This window comes from Panthera onca, chromosome A2 (assembly GCF_046562875.1).
Source record: "Panthera onca isolate mPanOnc1 chromosome A2, mPanOnc1 haplotype 2, whole genome shotgun sequence".
Lineage (NCBI taxonomy): Eukaryota > Metazoa > Chordata > Mammalia > Carnivora > Felidae > Panthera > Panthera onca.
In genome coordinates, this window is record NC_138340.1 from 105,489,816 (window position 1) to 105,510,086 (window position 20,271).

A 20,271-nucleotide genomic window follows, 5' to 3' on the forward strand; every position below is an offset into this window, starting at 1 on the left:
AAATATGCACAAATTTGTGGTTCCCTGTGCTCTTAATAGCACACTATTTTACAATGCTTTTTTGTATGTTGGCAGCATTTATGTGTCAGATATATATCTAGATCAATCTATTTATTTATCTATTACCTCAAATACTTAATATTACAAAATTAAATTCAGATATGTAAGCAAAAGAAGATTGCATTTCCATACATTTGCTAACCAAAGAAATGTATTTCTTTTTAATTAGCAGCTCATTAAAAACAGATAAAAATATTTTGTGACTCTCCAGTTGAAAATATTTGAGGGATAAATTTAAATGAAAGTTTATATTTTATATTGCCATTACTATTAACAAGTTTTCCATTATTAGGAAAAAGTTATGATTAGATATTCGGGGTTTTAGATACAGTTTTCAAAACGGAATCCACAATTTTCAGATTTTGGCTAACACAGAGTACCTATTATTTTTCTTATCATTGGACCACATAAAATTTGCATTTTTGTAAGATTGAAAAATTGTTGAATAACAGCAATTTCACATGGCTCAACTCAACATGTGCTGAACCCTATGTAGGATTTGTGAACCTAGAAATTCTTGTCTCAACACTTTTATAATCTAATTTTGAGGCAGATTTTGTTTTTTGGGTCTTTTTTTAGGTTTATTTATTTATTTATTTATTTATTTATTTATTTTGAGAGAGACCAAGAGAGAGCAAGAGCGAGCATGAATGGGAGAGGGACAGAGAAAGAGGAAGAGAGAAAATCCCAAGCAGGCTCTGTACTGACAGCAGGACTCGACCCCATGAACAGAACAGTCAGATCATGACCTGAGCTGAGATTAAGAATCAGACACTTAATTGACTGAGCCATCCAGGTGCCTCTGGAGGCAGATATTGTAAGTAATTAATTTTAATACAAGATACAAGGAAAAATGCAGTTTCAAGCTCCATTGCTCTTCAGAAGGAGGGATGAATCCTATAGGGGGATCTGGGAATGCTTTTATTGGAAATGGCATTTAAACTGATCCTTCATAGATAAGAATAATTTATAGATGAACAGTAACTGTGCTTACTAAATTCAATTAAGCTATTCGTTTATTTTCAGTGAGACATCTTGTCCAAAATATAGATTCTGTAATATCAACATTTACCATCAAACATTTGACTGAATAAGAATATTGCTAGTTTATTTTTTCAGAATTCCTCAACCACACATCTCATAACTTTATATTTCTCTAAGTTATAGTTGTTGTTTTTTTTTTCCACTTAAAGTAAGTGTGATGATGTGATATCACCATCTCAGGCTTCAATCATTTGACTAGATCTCCAGATGATTTCCTTCTTCTGGCATACCTAGGGTCTAAAACGATACATGCTAATACATGAATTGTGTACTATAAAAGCCTAATGTTGTATACATATTATTCAAATGAATAGTATTTAATACTAAATAAATAAATACAAGACAAAATGAAGTATGGTAAAAACTGGACAGAATTTATTACCATTTAAAATATGATGAATAACAATTTTCTGGTAGTCAGGAAGCCCGGAGACATATAGAGACAGAGGCACATTATCAGCGGCAGCAAGGTGACTGATGAGCGTGTCTACTCCCAGCTACCTAGTCAAAAAGAGATCTAGATCAGCACTATATTCCCCAACCACAGCCTCTTATTTTGATGGCTGTCGAGCTTTCTTACTGCCAAGATACTTTTTTTTTTTTAATCAATTAGACTTCCAGGGTCTTGACCTATTTTTATTCTTCCAGTTTATGATTGTCCTGGCATCATTTCTTTCCAACTGTGTGTCCTGGTGAGATAAATTCCCTATCTCACTCATTGACATCCTCAACCTCAATGTCTTTTCATTCCAACAGGTTACAAAACCCTGATTATGAATCAGTTCCCTTGTGCAGCCAGAATTCCGAGCCCTGTAAGAGATAGCTACATGCACCATTTTCTCCAAGAATAGGCTTCAGTGCTCCTTAGAAGTTCAAATATATATTTTTACAGAAATTTGTAGGGTCATGAGTGAGGCAAGAGTGTAATTAAAAAAAAAAAAAAAAGCCATATACCTGGAACAAATCAACCATTTGACTGGTAAGGACTTGATTTTCATCAACTTTAGTGACTTCAGAAGAGTCCAACATAAACACCAAACATGTAACCTGATTAAACTCCCTGAAAAATAAACCAAATAACTCATATTTTCTTTGTAGCTCATTATCTTCCAGTAGATTACTGTACATGTGAAGTCAAACTACAATCTAACGGTGATTTGGTGAAAATAAAATCTGAATAAGGAGAATTAATTAAGTGGTTTTTATGTCAAAGAGCCCAGCTTATGAGAAATCATGCATATCAATCTCTTAAGTATAGAAAGCTGTGATAACAGAAATAAAAATTTCAAGTGTGGGCCAGAGTACTCTCCTCTCCAAAAGATTCTTGAACGGGGACAGTCAACCTTCAAACTCACCTCCACCTCTTTTTAAATGTATTTTATTTACAAATCTTTTAAAATTCTATGCAGACATTCCTATTGTTTACAGTATAACACAAAAGCATGATATTACAGTTTTTTTTAAATTTTACTACCCTTTATATTTTAGGCATTGCTCAGAGAATAATATTCCTACATCCTTATTTCCACATACTTGGTTAATTAATGTGGTATTTTGATAATTTAAGTTTAATTTATTTTACAATAATTTTATAGAGAATGTTAAGAGGCTCCCTATTTATAAAATTTGCTTTATTTTCACTGTATTATTTACCAACAGAACAAAACATGTTTTGAGTATTTGGGGAACTTGTAACTTTCTTACTCAGGTAATGAACATTATTCTCTCTCCCTCTTTTTTTTTTTTTTTTTGTTTGTTTCTGTTCAGTTATTTTTTGATTGTAGTAAGAACAATTAAAATGAGATATACCATCTTAACAATTTTTTATTTTTTATTTCTTTAAGTGTATTTAGTTATTTTGAGAGAGAAGAAGAATGAGAGTGATAGGAGAGGGGAAGAGAGAGGGAGAGAGAAAATCCCAAGCAGGCTTTGCACTGTCAGCACAGAGCCCAACGCAGGGCTCGAACTCATGAACTATGAGATTAAGACCTGAGCCGAAATCAAGAGTCTGATGCTTTAACTGACTGAGCCACGCAGGTGCCCCAACAATTTTTTAAGTGCATAATACAGCGTTGTTACTCTAGGCAAAATGCTGTGCACTATATCTCCAGAATTTACTCATCTTGCATAACTGAAACTTTATACCTGTTGAACAGCATTTCTCCATTTCACCTCCCTACCCCGCCCCCCCCCCCCCCAACCCGCCCAGATCCTGGCAATCACCACTCTACTTTCTGTTTCTGGTTTGACTTTTTTAGATTTCTCATGCAAATGGAATCATCCGATATTTGTCCTTCTGTGACTGGCATATGTCACATAGCATAACATCCTCCAAGTTCACCCACGTTGTTGCGTATGGCAGTATTGCCATCTTTTTAAAGCTGCATAATATTCCATTTTGTGTGTGAACCACATGGATAGAGATATTCATTCATCCATCAGTGGACTTCTGGATTGCTTCCATACCTTAACTATTGTGAATAATACCGCAATAAACATGAGAGTGCAGATATCTCTTTGAGATCTTGATTTTAATTCTTTTGGGTAGACACCCAGAAGTGTCATTACTGGATCATTGGCATTTCTGTTTTGAATTTTTTGAGGAGCCTTCACACTGTTCTCCATAGTGGCCACACCATTTTGCATTGTCACCAATAGTGTAAACGTGTTCCAATGTCTCCATATCAACACACTTAATGCCTTTTTATAATTGTTATTATAGACATACTAACATGTGTGAGATGTTATCCTGTGGTTTGACTTGCATTTCCCTAATGATTAATGATATTGAGAATCTTTTTCTGTGCCTGTTTGCCATTTGTATAACTTCTTTGGAGAAATGTCTCTTCAAGTATTTAGCTCAATTTTTAATCAGATTATTTGTTTTTATTGGTATTGAAGTGTAGGAGTTCCTTACATATTTTGGATTTTAATCCCTTATCAGATAAATAGTTTGCTTTCAAAATTTAACTAGACTCACTTAGGTAACACCTGTGGTCTTTTTTTTTTTTTTTTTTTTTTTGGTAAAAGTTTCTTTTGTGTATATTAAAATTTATTCAACCTGGTTTAATAGTAAATTTGTCTTTTTCTAATTGAGATAAAATTCACTACTTACCAATCTGAAGTGTACAATTTAGTGGTTTTTAGTATATTCACAACCTTGTGAAACCATCATTACTCTCTAATTCCAGAACATGTCCGTCTCGCCCCACAAAAAATCTTGTACCTGTTGGAAGTCAATCTCAATTCTCTCTTCCCATATCCTCTGGCAAAAAATAAAAGATTTTTTTACTTTAAGTCCCTGAGTTTGTGATAGTTTGTTACATAGCAATATTGCAGATAAGTTGACTTAGCCACAGGCCTATAATTACTGTTATATAATGTATGTATATTTTATTTAAATCTATTTATTATGATGATCTTTTTCTATGTACTGTTCCTCCTTTTACATTTCTCACCCTGATTAAGTAATTTTCCATTATCATTGATATGTTCGAATTTCTTACTGTGACATGAGAGACCTTTGCTAAAATAACCCCAAATGATTTTTCTTTTTAAAACTTTTTCATGTTTTTATGTATTTATTTTGAAGGAGAGAGAGGGAAAGAGAGAGAGCAGGGAAAAGACAGAGAGAGGGAGAGAAAGAATCCCAAGCAGACCCCGTGCTGCCAGTGCAGAGCCTGAAGTGGGGCTGGAACCCACGAACTACGAGATCATCACTTGAGCTGAAAGCAAAAGTTGAAAGCTTAGGGGCGCCTGGGTGGCTCAGTCGGTTAAGCCTCTGACTTCAGCTCAGGTCATGATCTCGCGGTCCGTGAGTTCAAGCCCCGCGTCGGGCTCTGGGCTGATGGCTCAGAGCCTGGAGCCTGCTTCTGATTCTGTGTCTCCCTCTCTCTCTGCCCCTCCCCCGTTCATGCTCTCTCTCTGTCTCAACAATAAATAAACTTAAAAAAAAAAAAAAAGTTGAAAGCTTAGCCATCTGAGCCACCCAGGTACCCCCCACATGATTTTTCCAGCTTTCTATATCATACTATTTTCCACTGTCTCCTCACATACGTAGGCTAAATTCCTACCACATTGTGCTTCTTGCTTTTCTCTCAATGTGCCAGTCATTTTAAAAAATAAAAATATTTATGTTAGAATTTGAAAAGCAATTCATCATTTTATTTTACAGAATATTTATTATTAATTTGTAAAAGTTGACATGTTCAATGTATCTTCAAAGTTAATTTCTCTTCATTTACAACTTTATCTTACCGCACATTAGCATTTAGAATTCTAAAGATCCTCTATTTAATGTTATTGTCAAACAATATAAACTGTAGCACAAGAGAAGGAAATTCATACCACCTCATTTTCTCATTCCCAAGAACCAGTGTTGTTATATCATTTCCACCTAACCAAATATAATTTAATTGGTAAGTATCCCTGTTTCCAAGGAGATTTCAAATTCATTGGCATTTTCCAGTAACATATTGACAAACACATTAAATCCTAGAAATGTGCCAATACTTTCCCTGCCCTGGTCAGCCAAAAGCAAATCCACCATTCCCATCCAGAGTCTAGTAACAATAGCTACAATGCACTTGCGGAGGTTTAGGTGGTCATAGGTATCCCAGAAATAGCTTACAACAAATTTTACCTTCTGTGCCTTGATGAAATATTGTTTACTTCCTTCACAACCTGGAATATTTTTACTTATTCTTCAAGATTAGTCCAAATGACTTCCTGTGAGGTCACTTCTGTTTTCCTGATAGAGTTAGCCCTTCATTCTCCTTGCTTCTCACAGCACTATTCCAATATCTATCACATGAATAGGTTCTATTTTTTTGTTTTCATGTCTTTCTTCCAAATAGCCTCTCATTTATTTAAGGACATTGATTTTAAGTTAATTATCTTTGGTTTCCTAGCCCTAGCCCAGTGAGTGCTGGGACAAGGGTGCTGAATAGATGTTTGCAGTAGCCATGATGCTTCCCTCCCCTCTCTAACACATGCACGCATCATTTATTTATTTTTTATTAATTAAGTAATTAATTTTTAAATTTACATCCAAGTTAGTTAGTTAGCATATAGTGTAACAATGATTGGAGGAATAAATTCCTTAATGCCCCTTACCCATTTAGCCCATTCCCCCTCCTACAACCCCTCAAGCAACACTCTGTTTGTTTTCTGTATTTAAGAGTTTCTTATGTTTTGTCCTCCTCCCTGTTTTTATATTATTTTTTCTTCCCTTCCCTTATGTTCATGTGTTTTGTATCTTAAATTCCTCAGATGAGTGAAGTCATACGATATTTGTCTTTCTCTGACTAATTTCGTTTAGCATAATACTCTCCAGTTCCATCCATGTAGTTGCAAATGGCAAGATTTCATTCTTTGTGATTGCCGAGTAATACTCCATTGTATATGTATACCACATCTTCTTTATCCATTCATTCATCGATGGGCGACATTTGGGCTCTTTCCATACTTTGGCTATTCTCAATAGCACTGCTATAAACATTGGGGTACATGTGCCCATTCGAAACAGCACACTTGTATCCCTTGGATAAATACCTAGTAGTTCAATTGCTGGGTTGTAACATAGTTCTATTTTTAATTTTTTGAGGAACCTGCATACTGTTTTCCAGAGTGGTTGCACCAGTTTGCATTCCCACCAGCAGTGCAAAAGAGATCCTCTTTCTCCGCATTCTCGCCAACATCTGTTGTTGCCTGAGTTGTTCATGTTAGCCATTCTGACAGGTGTGAGGTGGTATCTCATTGTAGTTTTGATTTGTATTTCCCTGATGATGAGTGATATTGAGCATGTTTTCATGTGTCTGTTAGCCATCTGGATGTCTTCTTTGGAGATGTGTCTATTCATGTCTTTTACCCATTTCTTCACTAGATTATTTGTTTTTTGATGCACCCGTCATTACTGAGCTTGTTTCTTGTTTCATAAATCTTTCAGAAATTACATTGGCCTGGAGAAAATATATTCAATATCCCATTGTTATAGTGGTAAACCTCAGCATTGGTATGTCTGTTGCAGATTCCTACATGTGAAAACACTCTTCACCTAATGGACCTTGACTCCCAGAAAGGCAACAGAAGCAGAGATGTCACACACAAAGAGTTTGGAGTATCGCACCCAAGACCTCAACTCCAAATGGAAAAAAAAGTCCTGCAACCACCACAATCTGAAATGAAAGTCAACATATGGGAAATAAAGCCTCCTGATTTCAGTTACAAACTGTATACATCTTTGAGATTTCCAGAAAAACCATCAAGGATTATTAAGGAAAAACAAGGGAAGGAAAAAAAAGTTAATTTCCCAGAAACAATGCTTCACCTGCCCAGCATAAGGAATCATCCCAAGAAGCCCATATCTCCAGAGTTTATAACTACATTCCCACATATGGATTCAAATGAAGTGAAGTTAATGTTTGTGAAGAGTGGAAAGTATCCAATTGGTGTATACTTCAATCCAAAACCACACGACTTTCGACAGGTACAAAAAGCATTTGAATCAAGAAAACAAAACAGATAAGGAGAAATACATATTATTTTTTACTCATTTCTTAATTATGACTAGAATTACATGAGCAAAAAGGTATGTAGATATAATATGTGTAAGTCTGCATCTTGATTTCCCAAGAAACAATACAATTCAAATTCAGCAATAAGTGACAGAAGAGAGAGGTAGGACCCTGGTTAATGTTTCTGATGTGGTTTTATCTATCATGTAGATGGCCTTTCTTAGTTTTGAGAATAGTTCGGGCTTAGATGTGATTGGAGAACAGATCTCAATTGCCAGTTTACAATCTAGAAGTAATAGAATCAATTCATGGAATGAATGGATGAACAAATAAAAATTGACAAAGGCGGTATTATATTACTTTCATTAATCTTTCCAGTGGTTAATAATCTAAATAATATGTGGGCAAGAATTAGATTCATAATTAAAATGATGGCGGGGAACATATATTTAAGGAGATTCAAATGATTCAAAATGTTGTTCCTCTAGAATATGAATATATTTTATCCTTAGGTCTATAATTTAACACATAAATATGACTCTTGCTTAGTAATGAGAGAAGCAATAGGACTGATAAAACAAACAAGAAAAATAGCTACAAAAAAGAATAAATTTATTCCAGTGGAAAATATGAGAAAATATAACTTGCCCTCTGGGATCAGTTTATCTATCCTTGCTCTCTAACTTTCTAATAATTTTGGACAAGTTATTAAGCCTCTTATTTATAACATGGGATAACAATACTTCATATTATATGGCTCTTTTAAGTAATGAAGGAGACAATTATACATAAAGTGCTTACAACAGGGTCTTTGAGGTCTGTTGAGGCATTCAATGAATGTTAACTGTTAGGAGCTCTTAGGATAAAAGCTAGAAGATTCAAGAAGCCTTGATCTATAACATTCTTTACTCATTTAAAGCATGTAAATCTTTCTATTTGCAGTAAATGGAGTATATTACTTTTGGAAATGAGAGGAAGTCAGTTAAATCGCAAATGTCATTGCTTTATTCAAAAATTTTACTAGTTACGGTTGCAATTATAAGACATGAATAAGTAAAGTTCAAGGAATGGGAGACATTCTAATTTTCGCTGAATTAATTTGTTTTTATGAAAAAGTGAATTGGAGACAGTGCAATATAAACTGTGCAACCACCAGATGTCAGTATAATGTTTTTTAAACTAACAGTGCTTCAATTGTATTTGACTGAAGAGTGAAAATCTTGTATCAGGATTTCTGTTGAGACTTTGAATATTTTCCTATTTGCCCGGGGCAGAACCTAGAGTCACTCACTAGGATGACTCTAACTTCTGCTTGATCTCATCTTTTCATGCCACAATGATTCAGCTTTCAAACAGAGACGTTTGTGGTATTTTATTTAATTTTAGCTTCTGGAAGTATACAGATGCTATTTCAGGTCATATTAGTTCATTTAAACCGTCTTTAAAAAGTGCTTTGTGGTATAGTTTGCTGAAAACAACCAGTAATTACTCTATTCCAGTCTCAGCAAATTCTTTTAGCTTTGCTAAATATTACGTCCTTGAAATAAACTTAGCTCCAGAAATAAAACATGCAACCTTATTGGCATTTAAGATTAAATGCAAATTTCGATTAGATTCCTTTAATTTCATGCTGTTTAAAATGTTATTTCTGATTTATTCACATGAGGATATTTGAAGTACTCTGTTCTACTATAAAATGAATTGGTTATACAGTATCTTGAATGGGATTATTCTTTCAGATGTTCATACACAAGTTTTAAATGCTATAACAAAATCATCAAAATTGCATTTTACCAGTGAAATAATTAATACTTGTAAAAATCACATTCCAAATGTAATGTTAGTAATAAACAGTATTTATGTTTAATCTTCTCTTTACATATCTAGTATCAACATAATTTACCAAACTTTGTGACAACTTTTGAAAGGGACCCTTTTGGATTAAAATTTAAGTCCAGACACTTAAGTACAGGTAAGTCATTATCATGAAGTTATGAACACGGTAAAAAACAAACTTTCTGCGTTATATCTTAATACTAAATCTTGTAAAAACATATCACTAAAATGGTTTTTTAACCTATCACCTTTAATAATATGGTAATTTTTTTAAATGCCCACTTAATTAATGGAAACAATGCACTTACTTTGTTATCTACAACTTTTAATATGCTGTTGAAGATTGAGTTTTTAAGTCAAAGTGTTTTGTTTAGAGAACCAATAGAGTAAGTACTTCGGAGTATAGACCAAGAACCAAGCTGCATAGCTTTGAATCTTGTCTTCACTATCCCCAAGTTACCTAAACTGTCTATTTATTGGTTTACCCATCTATAAATGGGAATGGCAATAACTGAATCTCTATCATGGAATTATTGTGAGCAATAAATCTATCATACATATTTCGATCATATATAATGTTTACATAGCACATGTTGTCGTGTACATGGTAAATACATACAAATACACACTTAATTACTGTGGTGCCATGTGAATAGTGCTTGTCTAGAGTTAACTTGTATTATACAGTGTTACGTATTTGGACAAGAGTGATAATACATGCATGCTATATTTACATACTGTAGTTATATATCAGTTAAAAAAAACAATATAATCTTAATGGTGGTTGTCTGTGAGTAATGGGAAAATGGTTGAATTTTATTTTCTTGTTTTAAAAATTGGAATCAAGTATTTAAAAATATTTTTTTAATATTTATTTATTTTTGAGAGAGAGAGAGACAGAGCATGAGCAGGGGAGGATCAGAGAGAGAGACATAATCTGAAGCAGGCTCCAGGCTCCAAGCTGTCAGCACAGAGCCCGACATGGCGCTAGAACTCATGAACCATGAGATCATGACCTGAGCCGAAGTCAGACGCTTAATGACTGAGCCACCCAGGCACCCCTAAAATCAAGTAGTTTTACAATTATGAAGCTAAGATAATTTATTTCTACATAATGTACATGTTTTAGCATAGATTATATTGATAAAACTCTTATCTGTGTGTGTAATTAAAATGGGACACGACAACTTTCCTTACTATATATAAGTCACTACGGAAAAAAATGCCAAGGAAACTTTATAAGACCCAGACTCTGATATCAACAAATTTGTAAGTAAAATTTAAGGTAGAATGCAAAATATGCCATTCAAATGGCAAAGCACTACTGAGAAGTTTAAAAAGAGATTTCCAGGGAAATAAAAGGTGGGATTAGAATTAGAGTTTGAAGAACATTAATTCCTGTAGAAATGGTGGGCAAGATAAGCAACATTTTATTTAGATCTGCATTATAAATTGTCCATCAATTTGTCGCTCCTAGGCCCTGATTTCCTACTATATTCTGAGAGATGTGAACAAAGACTGATGTAATTGTTATGTTTCTCATTTGTCTCCATATCTCTAGTACATGGGTGCCAGTCACTGAAAGATGATAAACAGAAGAACAATATAGAAAGATTTATCACTTACAAGCCTCATGAATGCACCTGGGACCCACAGCTAATTTTACCAAAAGCCCCATGGCCCATTCAATCAGCTGCATACACGGTGAGCATGAATCTTTTTTTTTTTTTTAATGTTTATTTATTTTTGAGACAGAGAGAGGCAGAGCATGAACGGGGGAGGGTCAGAGAGAGAGGGAGACACAGAATCCGAAGCAGGGTCCAGGCTCTGAGCTGTCAGCACAGAGCCCGATGTGGGGCTTGAACTCAGGAGCCATGAGATCATGACTTGAGCCGAAGTCAGACACTCAACCGACTGAGCCACCCAGGCACCCCATGAGCATGACTCTTTCTCTACAGCTGTTGGGAAATGTCTCCAACACTGTTATTAATGATTACCCTGATGTAGGAATTTTTAATTTATTGTTAGCGTATATAGTGAAAGATATTCTTGTTTTGTAAAGTAAAGCAGAACTATCTCTGCTTTTTCTTAAAAAGCAAACAGGGAAATATCTAGAATTTTGGATTTCTTTTCTTGGTACAAAGATAGTTGGTAGGGTGGATTGAGGCCTGCACATTGTGAAGAATTTTCCCCAAGTTTACTCCCACCTCATTTGGAGCAACCCATTGAGTGAATTGCACTCAAGTAAGAAGGCCTGACAAGAAGACTTTGTCATACACTCATTGCAAGATGTTGAGAAAACAAACGTTTACCAGGACTCAAATTCCACCCTGGACAAGTAAGGCTGCTTTGTATCCCTGTACAACCAAGAACAGCAAGATGTGCATGTGGCACACAGAGCAAGCTTTTAAAGCAAAGATCATTACATAGCAATTTTAAAAAGATAAACAATTAAAGTCAGTAAATGTTTGTTTTCACTAACTTCCTTTGTGTAATCTTCCTTAAGAGACAGAGAAGGCAACGAGATGTGTACAGTGCATTTATGGATCGTGTGGAAGAGAAGTTTACCCAAACATGCAAGAACAGGTGGGCAAACACTTCAAGCTTTGTTGTTGAACACTTACATTAACTTGTTAGAGTTGCTGCTCAAATGATCCTTTCAATAATACGTTCTTTATCCCATAGAAGCTCTATCACAAGAACTATAAATGAAATATTTGCATGATGCTTAAACCATTTTAAGTGGAGTCTGAAAGAATCCAATTCCTTGATCCAAGATGAATTATTATTTCTCCTAGGTTCAGTGAAATCCTGGAAAACTGTCATTGACTGTGTCTGTCCATATCCCTTCAGGCTTTCTTATTCTAGATCATTTCTGCCAACATGCCAATAGTTAGTATCTGCACCTCCTTGCCCAAGGCTCTCCCTGGCTGCCACCAGAAGTGCTGGGGGTTAATATCTCCCAGCTGCAGCCCTCAGGTAATAATGGAGGCGATTGTTTTATGCTGCTCCCCAGCTTCCTCCAGGGGGCTAACCTCCAGTTGTTCCGTAGCTACTTCACTCTGTTGGCTTCCTTCCTATCTCACTGACCCACGTGCTTACCTTGCCACCATTTTACCTTCATCTGGAGACCACCTCTGGTAGGACCAGAGTTTTGGCTAAGCGTCTGCTTCTGGGGACACCTAAATCATGACACCCTAAGGCAGTAGTGTAATGATCTTAGAAGGCAGAAAGCCTGGCTTTGAATCCCAGCCTGGCTACATGATCTTGGACCGATTATGCAACCACACTCAACCTCAGTTCTTCACCTGTAAAATTTGAATAATATATGCTGTCCCAGATGCAGACAAGGGGGTGGTCACCTTATAGCTGACTCATTATAGCTTCCCTTACCTCTCTTTATTAGCTTGTAAATATCATCTATGGGAAAGAGGTGGGAGGGCAGATTAATAGACTGAATAGAGTTTGGGTTTGAGATTTGGTAAAAAATGGACTCAAATTCTAACCAAATCACCTATAAATATAATCTTGGATGATTTGCTTAAGTTTTCTGAATCAATCTTTCTTAGGTTTTAGGAGAATTAAGTGAAATAGTATATATAAACTACTGGTAAAGACCCTCATATCTTTTGGATTCACTTATTATTGATTATTATTGTTAATGATAATATAGAGATAGGGCTTTGCACAACCATAGAAAAATTACTTAATTGTCTATGTCTCAGTTTTCTCATCTGTAAAATGAAAATACTAAAAGCACAAATTTCATAAAGTTGTTGAAAAGTCAAAACTTTGTAAAACACATGGAACATGGCAATGACACTGAGTGATTACTATGTTAAGCATTTGATTAATAAAAATTAAAAAACTATGCATCTTGCCTGTGTAAAACAAGTTTCCAGGAACTAGTCAAGAGTTGACTGAAAATTAAGAGAGGAAAAGAGAGTTGTGGGTGGGAAGGAGAGAGAGAGAGAGAGAAAGGCTCTTTAGTAAGATAAACCTATGGTCTTATGTATACGCAAGGAACCCAGAGAATGAACAGTCAGCAGACAGCTATCTCTAAGAGGAACAGATTACAGATGAATATATAAAGAGATCAGTGTCCAGAAAAGTGTGTTCAAATGGACAAGACTTTATTTTATGTTTGTGAGTGGTAGATATGAGATCACTCCACGAATGACGTAGGATGTGGACTTATTCTTACAAAGTTTACAAAATGGTTGTTTCAAATTGCAAAGATCCTGCTGTGCATGAGTGTAGACCACCATAGCAATAGCAGGGCCTTCTCCTCTATAGATGATTTTTTACTTGAGCTTAGTAATTAGGGGCCCCATGCTAACTGCTGTCTTAGTCAAATACAGGCTCCACTTACAAAGAAAATGACAGGGCAGTCCATCACCAAGTTACTTAAAACAGTTTCAGAAAATCATAGACTCCTGCTAACTGCATCATTATAAACTAAGTGGCTTCATTCTTCACAAGAATTTCACCCTTCCTAGCTGCCACTGGGAAGCATCTTCTCTTAACTTGAAGAGCAAATCTACCTCGATATCCCACAGGTTTCTCAAAATTAAAGAAAATAATAATCTGAAATTATAGTCCCCTCTTATTTTTTTTTCTTGATATACTTAGCATATTGAACCCTGTGAGGGTTCAAACAAATGACTTTATTTTTCTCAAACATGACTTTCAAATGTGCTGTGTTGGGTCTTTATGTCTTCAGCTTGAGAACATCTTTGGCAGATCCTATAGATTTTCAATCATTTTATTTGTACCAGGAATGTGTTTTCTGTAATTCCAGCTCGCATTAAGCCATGAAAAAGCTCAGGCTATAATAAAAGGTATATGCGATTCCTGCAGTACCTGGGTGGCCCCGTTGGTTAAGTGTCTGGCTCCTGATTTCAGCTCAGGTCACGAATTCACAGTTTGTGTAACTGAGCCCCACATCAGGCTCTGTGCTGATAGCACAGAGTCTGCTTGGGATTCTCACTCTTTGCCCCTTCCCTGCTCTCTCTCTCTCTCAAAATAAATAAATAAACATTTTAAAAAGGTATATATGATTTCTTACCTCATACCATGCATAAAGAAATCAATTCATATAGATTATAGATCCAAATGTGAAAGGAAAAAAAATAATGCTTCTAAAATAAATTTTGGGAAAATAAGTGATATCTTAAACAGGACCAAAAAAAGGGGGTGGGGAGTTATCCATAAAGAAAAAACTTATGAAAATGCTCAACATAAGCATTAAAACTCTAAACTTTCATTCATCAAATGACACGAATAGGAATGAAAGGCAGCTATAGAACTCATGCAAATAAATATGAAATAGACAAGCAGTTCAGGAGAAAATAGTAGGTGTTTCACAGAAGAGGATATCTAAATGACTAGACTTATGAAGATGTGCTCATCTTCATAAGTCTCAGGGAAATGCAGTCAGGAAACAAAATGGAATACTATTGTACACCTGCCAGAATAACTAAAATGAAAAAGAGAGAGAAGATGAAGCATTGGTAAAGGTATGAAGCGACTAAAATTCCTCTATAGTGCTTGAGGGAGTGTAAATTGGGACTGGTACTTTGGAAAACTATTTGATAATATATTCTAAAGTTGAATGTGTGTATAACATATGACATGACATTTCATTCTTAGTGTATTTATCTAAGACATATACACAGTATATATGCGTGTACTTTTAGATATGTACAGGAATATTCATAGCAAAATTATTTGGTATAATCTTCAAACTAGAAACAAGCCTAATGCCAATAAATAGTAGAATGGATGAAGTGTGGTATATTTACACAAAGGATTACCAAACAGCAAAGAAAATGAACAAAGTGTTACTATTTGCATCTACATGGATGAGTTTCACAAACATACTGATGAGTAAAAAAAAAAAAAGATAGACGCATTATATACCTTATATAGTTATTCCATTTTATAGAAAAAAAAAAAACACTTGCCTATGTGTAAGAAATCAAGAAGTTGATTTCCTTTGACTCAAAGGGACGGAGTGCAATGAGGAGTTTCTGGGCCCTGGAAATGTAACAATTCCTGACCCAGGTGGTGGTAATGTAGACGTATTCCATTTGTGATATTTCACAGAAATACACATTTAATATGCATACACTGTGCTGCATAATGTAAAACTTTAATAAAAAGTTAACAAGGGGAAGTTTTCTTCTAATTGCCTTAAATTTCACAAATAAATAAATAATAAGGCCTCATCTGTTCTAGATTAAAGCTTTAATCTCACAACTAGTTTGTTCTCCTCACCTCAACCAAAGCCTACCCTGTGGCTCAGGGCTTTACAGTGATGAAAGGAACATCATCTCCTTTTTCTCTTTCTACACTTCTCCCATCACACACCATTGCCTCTTGGTCTGCCTTTTATCTGCAAGGTGTTGGTGCCCAAAGGAGAAATGGGAAGGGCAAAGGTAGCAACAGGGACAAAAACCTCAGGTAGGAGAGACAGTTGTAAGCAGACAGTGACATTGCCTGTATGGCAGATGTCCACACAGTTACTTGCTTGTGGAGCCCATTTTGGGCATGCGTCTTTGTCCTACACAGGGACCTCATTCTGTACAGTCCTTTGATAGGGACTAAACTTCAGCATCTCACTATCAGCAGTCCACCCCACTACTTCTTACAGGTAGACCCAAGTCCTGTCCAGACAGCCTTCTTGGTAGGGCTACCCACAAGATGGCTGGAGCCTAGCTTTCTTATGAGTCTTGTGTGTTCAGGGAACACTCCATACAGCCCACCAAATGGGAGCATGTGGATGGCCCCATATTTTCCTTTCTCCTTTCCCTGACACTGTGAGCCACCCTTCTTTTAATCTCTAGGTAAGAAGTAGGCACCCTTCTCTATGATCAAATGCATACCTTCTGAAACCTCCTGGGGATATAGACGAAACTACCCCTCCTCCAGGAACTCCCACACTGCTTTGCGCTGAAGGACAGCGCAGAGGTGTCTACATTTTCTGAAGCTCAGCAAGAAGCCACCCGTACATACCTGCAGGTTTCCTCCTCTTCTAGGCAACCACCATCTCTATTCTCCATAAATGGTAATGTTGAGAATTTCTGAATTGGCTTTGCAGGGTTCACCATCTTTCCTTTCTCACAGGAGTAAGAATGTGTACTCTACAATGCTTCCCCCCAAGGATAATCATGCCTACTTAAAGAAAAAAAAAAACATACATTTAGAGTTTTAATCATTTATTTACTTAATGAGGATGAAGTAGAAAGTGACAGTATGAGACAAGGAAAATATACCTTTTAAAAAGTCCTGTGGGAATATGTCTTCTAGCGGCTTGTTTCCTTGTATTTTCAGCTTTGGGGATTTTGTCTCATTTCAAGACAACAGGAAAGATACCATTTCTACCTGATTAACACTTGTGTTCCTTGCCTCACTGAGCTCCTACCCTTCTTGTCTAAGTGAGAAGCCTTGGGCACACTCTTCTCAAACTCCTCACATGGCTTCGGCCATTTTCTAGGAATCTTCCTGTCAATATTTTTCCTCTAGCCCTTCCTTCCCATCTGTTTTATTTCAATACCCCCATCCATTCAGAGGCAAACACCACCCAGAGCATATATCTAGCATAGCTTTTATTACATGCTTGTGGGTGATGTAGTGCTCTTTTCCCCAACGAGGTAATAAACAACTTCAGAGCCAGGCTTTTGCCTGATTTTATTTTGTAGGTGAGTACCTGGAGTGTGGTACTTAAAAAGCTTTGCTTAATGAGAGAATAGAAGACAGTGGTTGAGGTTCATTGTGAAGCATTGATACAGATTACCGGAAATTGGAGATAAAATTGTTCATTCTAACGCCCCTCAGTTTCACCCTAAAGCTGCTGATGGAAGGGAGATATTTAACTGTGATACATGGTGTATTTAGGAGTCCCTGACTTTTGCATTGTTTAGTCGTCTTTTACAAATCAAACTCAGCAATGTGCAATCACTTTCATAGGCACAGCACTCAGTTCCCTCCAGAGCACATGGTGATTACTTAGGTATCTTTATCGTCCTCATTATCATTCTAATTTTGTGAACTAGGAAACCAAAGTCCTCATTAGGAATGGAATATTCGCAGCACTTATTCACCACGATGCTCTAAAACACAATGAGTTCCAGATCACAGTGGCATACGCATACTTTCTGATAAATAACCAAAAATAAACTTATATGACCAACGTGGTGTAGTTCTCATTCCTGATCAGAGTTGTGATCATGCTCAAAGATTCCTATTGTTATCATGCTGTTCCGAGCTTGGTTTCAGATGAATGGCTTTATAATAAGACAAGAGGACTGAACACACCATGCACGGCATTTGCGGTCAAGTTTCTGGTCCTGGGAGTGTCATACCTGGTAAACTTCACCCATTTATAGAAGCTGATTCAGGAAATTCTGGTCTCACATTAGAGCTTCCTGAAATCTCTCCTGAATGAGGGAGATTCACCTTCTGTGCATTTCCTTTTGAGACCATCAGATTTTGATATCATGCTGGATTCTACAGAAATAGGCACTCTCCCAAAGTCATAAGAAAGTTCTAAATCTACAAGTTTTTCAAACTGAAGTTGCTTAACTCGAAATTGCTTTGTTGCAACATAGATAAGAATACTGTTGGGGCGCCTGGGTGGCGCAGTCGGTTAAGCGTCCGACTTCAGCCAGGTCACGATCTCACGGTCCGTGAGTTCGAGCCCCGCGTCAGGCTCTGGGCTGATGGCTCAGAGCCTGGAGCCTGTTTCCGATTCTGTGTCTCCCTCTCTCTCTGTCCCTCCCCCGTTCATGCTCTGTCTCTCTCTGTCCCAAAAATAAACATTGAAAAAAAATATATATATATAAAAAAAAAGAATACTGTTATCAGACTTGTGATTTGTGAAGGTAAGATCTTGCACCTATGAGTGAAAGGTTGATAAAACTTAGATCTTCTGTTAATACCCAGAGTTAATGAGATGCTCTAGTCTTGGGTTAAGCTAAGAAGAGACAGGTAAATAAGAATAATCCCTACTAAATTTGACCACCAAGCTTCTCTAAGGCAAACATTGTAAATTTTATTTGCATCCTTCACAGTAATAAGAATTCCCTATACATAGCATGTATTTTCTTAAAAGATGAATATTATATCTTTTGGGGGGATACAGTTGGTTAAAGGTAAAAATTTTTAACCTAAAAAAATAGGGAAAATGTAGCAACGAGAATTGAAATAGTTCACATAAATTGGGTACTTTTCTAGTGGGATATTACCCAAAGAAAAAAATTGAAGATAAATTTGTGCTATGGTATTTTTTTTCTAAAGTTTAAATTGTTTCCAGAAATACATTTTATTTTCAGAAATTTTGAGATGCCAGATGGCCTGTAATGGCAATTATTTCTTAAAAAAAAACACAAAAACTCAAGAATTATACATAGAAACTTTGTGTTCATTTTTACAAAGTAGCATGGGCTAACACAATAAAAATTTACTTTGCATATTTATGGCATATTGAATGACAATCTGAATCTTTATTTTTCAGTTTTTTCAATATATATTTGAAGTTTATTTCCAAATGAGAAAAAAACATGTCCTTCTTGAAGATCATCAGGCTTGGGGAATTTATAGTTCTGGGGGGGGGGGGAGACTTTCTTTTAACATATTAAAATCATTTTCTAAAATTTTGTTTAAAAGTTCTGTGGGAAAGAAAAAAATAATCTGAAATTTCTTTGTTTCTGTTCAAGATTTGATAGTTTTCATTTTAAATAAAATATGAAAAGGGTAGAACCTCATGCCACTCACATTTTTATCAAATGAATTACCCTGTCTCCTTTCCAATTTCACTGTGGAAACTGATTGGAATGAAGTCAAATATGGATTTAATAGCTCTGTTTACATAAGCAACATTAAGTGGAAAGATGAGGCAATGAGTTACATCATTTCCCCAAGGATGTTCTGAATAATTTAAGTTCCCTGGAATTGTAGTAGGTAATCTATGAAAAGAAAATGTATTCTTTAGAAAAATAGATGTAGCAGATACTGGATTAAATACATCGAGCAGGTGAATTTACTCAGGACATGTGAGTAGAAAGGTGAAAATGCTCTTGGATTCATTTCTTGGCCCCAATCTCTTTCTTATTTATATGCACCCTTGGTGATCCCATCCATGCTTGTGACTTTAAATGTCACCCACATGCCTAATACTTCTTAATGTACATCCCTAGCCCTGGCATCTTTCTCCTCAACTCCAGACAGACTACTCGACATCTCCCCAAGATATCTAATAGTCCTCCCAATCTTACCATTTTTAAAACTGAGCCCTGCTTTTCTTGCTCAATTCCCTTACAGTCTTGCCTAACTCATTAAAGAGCAACTCCATTCTCCCACTTGCAAGGGAAAAAATAAAAATAAAAATAAAAATAAAACAGTCTCTCTCCCCCTGTCTCTAGCCTGTATTTCACACCATGTATCAACAAATCCCATCCTTTATACTTCCCATTATACTATGACCTCAACTCTTCTGCGCCATCTCTAGCAAATACATGGTCAAGATCCCCATTATCCTTTGTCTAAATTATTGTAATATTCTCCTGTCTGAGAGTATCCTGGAGGCCCACCCTTACCTTAGTATATTCTCAACAGAATAGTGGAGTTGTATATGACTCTTATAAAATGCAATTCCTGATATGTCTTTTTTCTGCTTAAAACCCTCCAGTGTCTTTTACATCTTAAACCAAAGTTCCTTCAATATCCTACATGGTCTTTTGCTATCTCATCCTGGTTGCTTGACTGAGCTCATCCACTACCGTTTTCATTTACCCTTCTCCAGCCATTAGGGTCT

At 36.0% G+C, this 20,271-nt stretch overlaps 1 protein-coding gene across 1 annotated transcript; it reads left to right on the forward strand.

Moving 5' to 3' along the window:
- The first annotated feature begins 7,239 nt into the window (after positions 1-7,239).
- Positions 7,240-12,802, forward strand: CA2H7orf78 (chromosome A2 C7orf78 homolog). Its single transcript, XM_060627209.3, has 4 exons — positions 7,240-7,591; positions 9,507-9,591; positions 11,017-11,159; positions 11,962-12,802. Exons 1-4 carry the CDS (start codon positions 7,250-7,252, stop codon positions 12,082-12,084), a joined length of 693 nt encoding a protein of 230 aa, XP_060483192.3. The 5' UTR covers positions 7,240-7,249; the 3' UTR covers positions 12,085-12,802.
- Positions 12,803-20,271: the final 7,469 nt, after the last annotated feature.

Excerpts from the sequence above, each read along its gene's own strand:
- CA2H7orf78 (XM_060627209.3), top strand. The coding sequence starts at position 7,250 with ATGGAAAAAAAAGTCCTGCAACCACCACAATCTGAAATGAAAGTCAAC. Across the intron at positions 7,592-9,506 it reads AACCACACGACTTTCGACAG|TATCAACATAATTTACCAAA; the intron begins GTACAAAAAGCA and ends TTACATATCTAG. Across the intron at positions 9,592-11,016 it reads GTCCAGACACTTAAGTACAG|TACATGGGTGCCAGTCACTG; the intron begins GTAAGTCATTAT and ends CCATATCTCTAG.